The sequence below is a fragment of the Triticum aestivum genome, chromosome 4B (assembly GCF_018294505.1).
Source record: "Triticum aestivum cultivar Chinese Spring chromosome 4B, IWGSC CS RefSeq v2.1, whole genome shotgun sequence".
NCBI classification, from domain to species: domain Eukaryota; kingdom Viridiplantae; phylum Streptophyta; class Magnoliopsida; order Poales; family Poaceae; genus Triticum; species Triticum aestivum.
The window spans coordinates 40586079-40595911 of NC_057804.1; the positions used below are offsets into that span (position 1 = coordinate 40586079).

The 9833-nt window shown below is 44.1% G+C and overlaps 1 protein-coding gene and 1 non-coding gene across 2 annotated transcripts; both read left to right on the forward strand.

Annotated features, from left to right (window-relative positions):
* Nucleotides 1-566: 566 nt before the first annotated feature.
* On the forward strand, nt 567-6821 carry LOC123090873 (protein POLLEN DEFECTIVE IN GUIDANCE 1). Its single transcript, XM_044512227.1, has 11 exons — nt 567-1280; nt 1996-2147; nt 2616-2719; nt 3745-3833; nt 3922-3995; nt 4071-4221; nt 4541-4708; nt 5223-5320; nt 5410-5532; nt 6073-6141; nt 6225-6821. The coding sequence occupies exons 1-11, from the start codon at nt 722-724 to the stop codon at nt 6423-6425; spliced, it is 1788 nt and encodes a 595-aa protein (XP_044368162.1). The 5' UTR covers nt 567-721; the 3' UTR covers nt 6426-6821.
* A 1081-nt stretch (nt 6822-7902) lies between these two features.
* LOC123095234 (U6 spliceosomal RNA) lies at nt 7903-8005 on the forward strand. The gene has a single exon (XR_006446139.1). It is a non-coding gene; the product is annotated as a U6 spliceosomal RNA (small nuclear RNA).
* The last annotated feature ends 1828 nt before the right edge of the window (nt 8006-9833 follow it).

Below are 9833 nucleotides of genomic sequence, written 5' to 3' on the forward strand. Positions count from 1 at the left end.
ATGCTTGTCTAACTAAACTTGCCATCCTTGAGTCAATTAAATCTGCTATCCTCGAGTCAACTAAAGTTGTCATAAAAAGCGTCCGATTTGTCATGGGAAATCCTGAAAGTTCGGGATTTATCATTTTCGTAAATTTGAGGAAAACATGCCCAACGGTGAAATGGGGGGGGGGGGGGGGGGAGTCAGTTAGACGAGGACACGTCCTCTATGCTCCGTATGTCTGACATTATCATGAGGCTGAATATATTGCTCCATGTAAATTGTAATTTTAGCCCCAATTTGTGAAACAAAATTCTCGAGCATCCCTCTCTAATCTTCCAATCTGCGCATGGCTGACATGGCAACCGACGTGGCTCGATCGACTGAATGTGACGTGGAGTGCGTCCCAGTAAGCAAAGCAAAAGGCGCATCGCTTCCTTCCTGAGATGCCACGACACTCCCTGTCATTCGCCCCCACACACGTCATCGCCATCTCACAGAGAAAAGATCGTAAAATAACATCCGAAATTAAGCGAAAACGAGAAAGGAATTAGATAGTAGAAGCACACATTAAACGCGAGAAAAAAATTAATCTCCCGTGCTGCGTCCGTTACTCCTCCACCGCCTCCCCTCCCCTCCCCCCTCGTCTCCGCTCCGCTCCTCGCCGGCGCGCGGCGGCGAGGCCCGGCCCGCGCCTAGGGTTCGCGAGGGGACTCTCCCGCCGCCGCCACCCACGCCGCCCATGTCACTCCGATCCGGCGGCCGCAAGCTCTCGTTCGAGCTCCTCTCCAGCGGCCTCACCGCCGCCAACGACGCCGCCGACGACGACGCGTCCCCGCGCTCCCTCCCCGAGACCTCCTCCGATGGCCAGCGCCGCCGCAAGAGGCGCTCCAAACGCAAGCGGGGGGCGCTCCAGAGCCCCCCGATCGCGGAGGAGGAGCCGCGCGTGGACGCCCACCCGCCCGCCGCGCTCAGGGTAGCGGATCTGATGCCCGTGGTGGAGAAGGTCTGCCAGGCCTCGGACGCGGAGCGGTCCGCGGCGAGCTGCGTGGCCTACGTCGGCGTGGAGCTGAGGCAGAGGAACGTGGCCGGGAATGGGAGGGCGGTGACGTTCGCCGAGGACGCGGCCAGCAGCTGCGGAAGCAGCTCGCGTGAAAGTGCCGCCGCCGCCGCTGCCGCGGTGCCGGATGCGATTGACCCGGCCCGGCGGCCCGAGGCGAACGGTGTCGTGAAGAAACTGGAGAAGGATGAGTCGCTGGACTGGGAAAAGTACATCAAGGAGAACAGCAACGTTCTCGGAGGTACAGATTTCTCTTCGTCTGGATTTCAGCACATATTTTGGTTTTTCTTGTACCTTTCTTTCATGTTGTGACGTTGTTTCGATGGTGCTGGTTATAACATTCGCATTTAGAGTGTGTCATTTGTGAATTTCGTATCAGCAACCAGCAGGGTCTATGAACATTGTGACATATACGAAACAGCCTGAGGTACAAATTAGGAATTACTTTTGGGGTACACTGAAGTGGTTCACTTATGGGTTTTGGTATGCCCTGCTAAAGTTGGAGGATCATTAGAAATAAAGTGTACCGTGGTTTAGAAAGAACACTGGCATCATGTTTTTAGTTGGAATATGTCAAAAAATTATCAGGAAACCTGCAGATAATCGTATCATAACCTGCATTTTCTAAGTAAGAAAATAAGGATGCACTGATTTTCTATAAGCTCGTCAAACGGACTTGTGCAATGAGATACAAATGGGTGAAAATAGTAACTACAGAAAGTTGAACCAAATAATTTAAACCAGTGAGCTACCCTGTTCATGCTTTTTTATGGAAACCTTTAAAAAAATATCATTACCAGTCTGTGGATTTGCATTTCTTTTTAACTGTCAAGTTTCTAATGGTTGTTGCTTTGTAGTGGCCGTAGATGAGAACAACTTTTAGTCAGATTTCCTATTGCACACTGATTAGTCCAATGTATGCATTTACACCTCTTTTCAACTATGTGATACTGCAGAAGTCGAGCGCCGTGACAATTCACCATTCAGATACTTCATTGGAGAAATGTATAGCGGCAATTCGCTTAGGAGTACAATTGCAGTGGGTAATGACAAAAAGCGACAGCGGGTCTACAACACTATGTTTCATGTGCCTTGGAGATGTGAACGGGTATATATCTCGCTTGCAAATATGCCCCCTTCTTTGTACTCTGTATATCATTTTTTTAAATTATAGTGCCATCCTAATTATTTGGAGAGTTAGGGCCATCCTAATTATTTCGAATTTTAGGGCATTCTAAATTATTTGGAATAGTTTGCCAGCATTGCTGGAGATGAATCCAATACGCATCAGTTGTAATATTTCTGGAACCATGTCATCAGCACATATTTTAACTGAAATGAATATATAATTAAATTCAGATCCTTGTTAAGATATGAATAGATATGAGTTATGCTTTTTGCAGTACTTAATAAATTAACAAAAAAAATGTATTCGACAATTCCTTCAAGCTTTTCCTTAAAAAAATTGAATTTGATTACCACATTCAAAAGATAGCTAAATGTTTCAGTTCAGTAGTTCTAGATGTAGCATGTTCTGTAATCATGGGGAGATGTTTGATTGTGATCAATGCTGCAGCTAATTGTCGCAGGATTCTTTGTCTGCTTGGATTCATTTTTGTCTTTGCTCACCATTATGCCTGCAAGAATTGTGATGACAGTTTGGCGAATTCTGAAAACCAGGTGGGTTCACGATGATGCTGTAAACTTGATTATTTACACATAGAATATGTGCATACTATTTTGTTATGTACGGATTCCATTAAGTTTTATGATTTACCAAATCTAGTTTTAGGATTTTGTTCTTAAAAGAGGATACCATTCAGTTTTGTTGACAGCAACTGAATCTAGAGATTACTTCCTACTGGAACGTATTTATGTGATGTTTGGGAGGTCTCTGCTTAAACTTAAAGCTACCACAAGTTTAAAACTTTATTAAGACATCTCTATAGGCCTTCTCAGGTTAGCTTAATCCCTTGCTAAAATCATTAACTCTTTGTTTAAGATTTTCCAAGAAACTAGCTAAAAACTTCTATGTGAAGTTAAGCACTTTCAGAGAGGGCCTCAGAATGTTTGGGGATTTACAGGATTAGTTTTGATTGATAATTTGTATCATAGTTAACATGATCTCAGGCTCAAAATTCAACAGCAACTGTGTCAAAAATGTTTGGGGAACTTTCTCGTTTAACACTGGGAACAATTGAGTTATTCTGCCATATCGCTGACCATTTTCCTGTAATAAAATAATGGTATCTTTTTTATCTAAAAATAAGGATGTCTTGTTTTTTTCTGGCATGAGGACATCTTGGTTGGAAGCATATACTAGTCTGCAGAAGTGAATAATTTAGTCTGCGGAAGTGAATCTTTTCTGAATAAATTAATGACACCTTGCTGGTATGCTAGTTAAGTGTCTGATTATGTGATTGCTATCGTCTATTGCGAGTATTAGTCTAGTTAGTAGGTCGTACCTTTTCTATTTTTAAAGCGGCAAACATTTATGGTAGCCATGACTATACCAGCAGGAGAAATCCTGTTGAATTATTTACATTAATGCTGCACGAAGTGCTTGTAGCATTAAGTGATTTTTCATCTGTTTACTTATATTTGCCATTTGATTGTACACACTATGCACCACCCTTTCCCAGTTTACTATTTTGTTTTCGGCCGTATGCTGTCGTGTACTTATTTATCGAATGTGTTTGTGACAGGCAGTTTCTTCGGCCAAATGCTGCTGATTTATCAGATTATGGATGTTTTGTAGTTCTAGCCCTAGGAGTTACTTCTTTGCAAATGATAGGTTTGTTATTTTCCCTTTGATTTTGCCAAACTAAAATGATACCTTACACATAGTTGATAATCCTCAAACAATTTGTTTTGTGTGTCAGATATTAGTTTGATTTACCATGTCATTCGTGGCCAGGGCACGATCAAGCTCTATGTGGTATACAACGTACTAGAGGTGAGGGAAGTATTTTTTTTAAATGTATGTACATTTTTATTAGTTAGCGCACTTACCTTTTTCTGTTCCTTTTAGATCTTTGACAAACTATGTCAATCATTTGGCGAGGATGTGTTGCAAGTTTTGTTCAACTCAGCTGAGGGACTGTCAACGTGTTCAACTGACAGGGTCACATTCGAACTGTTGCGGTTCCTTTTGGATGGGGCTATTGCTGTCCTCGCATTTGATATCCTTGGCTCCAAACTATGCTGTCTTACTTTACATGCCTTTGTTTAATTTATTTACATTCTACAAGTTTGAGATGTCAGAATTCCCCACTTCAAAGGAAAACTATGTAGCCCACACTGATGTGCAGCACCGAGCTGATTATAAGCTCACAGTAAAGACATGGTCGTGTAACATTAGTTTTAGTTGGAATCACAGTGACGCAAGTTTTATCTAACATAAGTTCGTCCAGCTTTCAGTTAGACTGTAAGTTTACTTTATTACCTTTGCTGCTGCCATTTCATATTAATCTGGATTTGGTTTCCTTAACAAGTGATTACTTGTGCATTCATTTGTCCTCTTAGCCCAAGCTATCACCCTGTCAACATGTATTATTGCCCATAACAATGCACTATTGGCTCTTTTGGTGTCCAATAATTTTGCCGAGATTAAAAGCAATGTATTTAAGAAAGTTAGCAAAGAGAACCTTCACAATCTGGTTTACTATGGTGAGTGTGCTTATGATTGTGTCATTTCCATGATTCTAAATCAGATGCTGATGGATGACTGTATTTGCTACGTTTCCACTGTCTGGATGATCCTTTTGAATTCATCGTTGCTGCATAGCTGCATTTGTCAGTATGTCATGTGTGGCTTATTGTTGTTGTCTAGCTACTTAGTGTTCAGCACTTCCATCTCCTTATGTGGAATGAACCATGCTGAGTTGGACTCCATAGATAAATTGTCTGAATAGACCTTTTTACATATTGGATATTCATTAACTTTCTAGAAGCAAATTCTTGGCCATTTTGTAAGTGCAAGGTTCAACCCTTTCGTGCCGTACTAGCAAGAAATTGTGAGCATTGGTTGCAAACGGTTCACTGCGTGCAATATAACTGCTATGTTTTATGCTACACGTGGTTAGTTAGCAATTAGCAGTGTGTCCTATATTTATCATGCCATTGTTACATTTTTTCTTCGTCATTTTTTTCAACACTTAATTTTTGAGTTGTTGATTTGCAGATATCATTGAGAGGTTTCACATCACAGCATTTTTACTGTTTGTACTAGCTCAAAATATCTTGGAAGCAGAGGGGCCATGGTTTGACAGTTTTCTTATTGTATGTTAATTTTTTTTCCTTTCTGTTCTTGTCGTAATCAGAGACTTGGATGATTACAAAAGTAATATTACTTCCTTTTGTCACTGCAGAATGCCTCCTATGTATTTATGTGTGAAGTACTTATTGATGCTATCAAGCATTCATTCCTTGCAAAATTTAATGAGATAAAGCCAGTTGCTTATTCAGAGTTTCTGGAAGACTTGTCCAAGCAGGTGATACGCTGACAAATAACTTTACCAGTGACATGCATGTCTTGATTCAAATATATTGCTGGCTACATAGCCTATGCCCCTTTGATACTCGGATAAATAAGCGAACAACAAATGAGGTTCAGAGTAAATGACCCTATCAATTAAAAATGCTAAGACACATTCATGCATGCGGAACACTGTTTATTTGATTTGTGGGAAATATTTATTTTACTACTCTTGTTATTTTGCTTCGTTGGGTTTGTAGTTTTCTGTCGGTGATTCTGTGGCATTTCACCTGATAGGGTCATTTAGGAAATTCTATGTAGACATGCAGATATTGATGAATAATGTGACTGTCATTTAGATTTATGATTGACTTTCACTCAACAGTTCTCAGCATGTTGTCTTCTGAGTGTCGAACAGAGATATGTCCAAGTTTTGTATTTGATATGCTGAGCATACCAGAACTTCGTGATAATGCTGGCTCATTTGCCAATAATTGAACCTTTTTCATCTGATGTTGTTACTAATGCCCGTCTCGGTGGAAAAATATGTGCACAGATATTGAATGAGCAACCTGATGACCGCCAGAAAGATCTAACATTCATCCCCCTTGCCCCTGCTTGTGTGGTAAGTGAATACGCCATGCTCTTATGCCGCCAACTTGTATGCGCATATTTTACTAATGAGCAAGGTATTCATTGTCTCTCTAGGTAATTCGTGTGCTGACTCCAGTGTATGCCACCCTGCTTCCTGCTGGGCCGTTTATCTGGAGAATATTCTGGATCTTGCTCTGGTCAGTTCTGACCTATTTTATGCTCGCCATCTTCAAGATACTAGTGGGATTGATACTGCGTTGCCTCGCGACTTGGTATATCAATCTACGTCTCACAAGAAAACAGCATGCGGACTGAGCACCTGACGCCGTAATCCTGGTGTTAAGATGACAGCATCCTTGAGAAGACAACTTGATGTGGTGCGCGAAGTACAGCAACTACCGCATCAGCCGTGAGTTCGGTCACCTGCCCATATGACAGAAATGTTGATAGTGTAGTACAGCACAGAGGAATATGACAAGCATCTTCTTTTTCAGCAAACCGTTTTGTCGATTCAAGGAACTAGGTATAGTCCAATTTTGCCGCATTTACAACATCTTCCTGTCATCCTTCTGTGGATAGTTCATTTCATCCTAAAGTTATCTGCCTCAACCTAGAGAAGATTTTTTGTAAAGCCTTGCGGAGCTGTCTGTTTTGTACAATTCATTCGAGAAGAAAATATGGCAGCTTCGCCGGCAGTGGCTTGTTCTTCCAGTCTTTCTGTGCCACACAGGGAGTCTGTAACACCGTATGGCTCGTGTCTGTGCCGGGCGTGGTAGCGTTTTCTTTTTTCTAACCGTTTAGATTATTGTCAGAAAAAAATATCTTACGCCCTGCGGCTGGTCAATGAGCAATGTTTTCTGGGTAAATTTCAACGGGAGCTTCTGTATCTCGCCTGTGGTGAAGGAGACGCTCCCTGTTGGCTCATACTGTTTTCTTATTTTTAGATACAATTGGCTACAACAAGTAAAAAACTACTGTAGCATGAAGCGAAGGCAAAGGAAAAAAGCAAGACCCTCGGCGTGCGTGCTCCGGTCCCATGCTCGTCGTCGTTAGTTTTACATGCATTAGAGGAAATATGGCAAATCGTTTCATCGTTTCAGAGAACTACTAGGTATAGTCCCATTTTGCGGTGTTTACGGTATCTCTGATCCTTTTGTGGATAGTTCATAGCTTCATCCCAATGTTATCTGGCTCAACCTAGAGAAGATTCTTGTAAAGCCTTGAGGATCTGTCCGTTTTGTACAATTCAGTTGAGAACTCTGCTATGATTTGGGATATCTGATATGGTTAGTAAATCATTGATGTGGATGATCAATGATTTGCAGAACTGCCAACTCCGTCTCCGTGGATCATATAATTTATAATCTCTGAAGCGAAACTCTGCGAGGACTTCTCTTGTGAAAAGCTCGAAATAAATCTACATACACGTTTATGTTAAAATGTGAGAAGAATGTAGAATGACTAGTATAAAAACGGAGTCAAATAACCAGCGTTCTCCCCCACGGTGAAAAAAGAACCTATCACATCGGTAGACCATTTTTTTATAGGCAAATCATATCGGCAGACTAACAGGAAGGCTCACTATTCCGTACTAGCACGATGGCCCATTACGGTCTTCCACTATTTTGGGCCACACCGAGAGATCCAGCCTACTCGTAGCCCACCGCACGTTCCGACGGCGCTTCCGTCTGGACAAGCAACGGGGGGAGCAGAAGGCTCGTTTGTTTAGTCCCACATCGGCTAGCGAAAGGGAGAACGACCAGTTTATAAGCCACGCGCTGCACACAGACTCGTCCCTTCGGGGACATCCGATAAAATTGGAACGATACAGAGAAGATTAGCATGGCCCCTGCGCAAGGATGACACGCACAAATCGAGAAATGGTCCAAATTTTTTTGGGATTTCACGCGCCGGTCCCTGGAGTCTTCTGTTTGAGCCCCTTCTGCATAGTGCTCTTTTACGAAGTGGTCCTCATAGTTTTCGTTTATTCTCGGTAAGATCCTCTCTGCTGCTGCCATGTCCAAACTGGGTGCTCTTTGCTATTGAAGATGCGCCCTTTAAGATATCGTTTTCTCAAGATTACGCCCTTTAAGATCTAACGTTTTGCACCTTGAGTTTTCTTCTTTATTACAGAAGAGCCCTTTTCCAGGGTCGCCACACCCATATAGGAGTACTTTATTTAATTTGGTCTATTTATTATCCAATCACCTGGCACTAGAAAGAGATCACCTGACAAACCCATGCAAGATCTGCGAGAGAAGCGCGCTCGGAGCATCAAAGTTTCGGCATGCCATCAGTTATCGGGTGATCGACGCCCAGCCATTTGCTAGCTCTCCAAACCTCTCCATCTTGTACACAGTAACTGATGTTCGACCAACTACCCCGTGGCTGCAGGTCACACTGATGGCAGCTCTATCCGTACGTACAGCACCAGTTTATATATAGTACTCCCTCCGTCCGAAAATACTTGTAATCAAAATGGATAAAAAAAAATGTATCTAGAAACTAAAATACATCTAAATACATCCTCTTTTATCCATTTTGATGACAAGTATTTCCGGACGGAGGGAGTATCGGCTAATCAACCGAGTACATTAATCATACTAGTTCAGTTAGTTTGGGGGACATCCAATCTATTCATTTTCAATCATGACGGTACAACGAACACCAGAAATAAATAAAAATTACATCCAGATTCGAAAACCACCTAGCGACGACTACTAACACTGAAGCGAGCGGAAGCCACCGTCATCGCCCCCCCGTCACCGGAGCCGGACAAAACTTGTTGTGGTAGATGGTCGGAAAGTCGTCGTGATAAGGCCCATAGGACCAGCGCACCAGAACAGCAACCGCCACCGTCCCGCCGATGAAGAGTATCGTAGATCGGAAGGATCCAACCTGAAAACACATGAACGTAGACAAACGACGAACAGATCCGAGCAAATCCACCAAGGACAGATCCGTCGGAGACACACATCCACATGCCCACCGACGATGCTAAACACACCACCGGAATGGGGGCTAGGCGGGGTGACGGGGGGATAGACCCCGGGCAGGCAACGTAATCCGGATCCTTTTCAAAAACATCGGGGCCAGCAACGCCCCTCAATCTGGCCCGCACTGGCCGGCTTCCCAGCTCAACCCGGTCAGGCAGCCCGATGGCGCATGGCGGCTGGTCCCAAAGAGGCCAACCTCCGTCAACAAGTATGCATGGGCACAGTACTCCTCCCTTCACGCCGACCCTGGCAGGTGCGGCAGTCGTGCCGACCAAGCCACCGCCCAGGGCGGGCGGCATCCCGGGGGCGCAGCCCTGTAGCGAGACGGCGCCGTCGTCCCATGACGTCCGCAAGGTATGTCTAAAGTCCCCAGCAGCCGGCTATACCCACACCCGGCAGGCCCAGTACGGCCCGCGCCCGGAGGACCCAGCTAGACCTGTGCCCGACGGACCCGGCAGACCCGGCGGCCCCCACTGCCGGCTCCTAGACACCGACACCAGGGCCCGCGCCCATGTAATATGACCATTGTAACCCTGGGGGCAGCCTATAAGACCCCCCGGAGCCCTTCTATGCAAAGGGCTGGAATCTGGTAGAACACACACATATGGAGAGGGAACTGCCTATGCACTGGTCAGTCTTCCTTCCTCCTCAGAACAGCTCAAGGAGCAAGCTTGTATCCTCCACATATAAACCACACTCGACAGAACTAGGGGTGTTATCTCTCCGG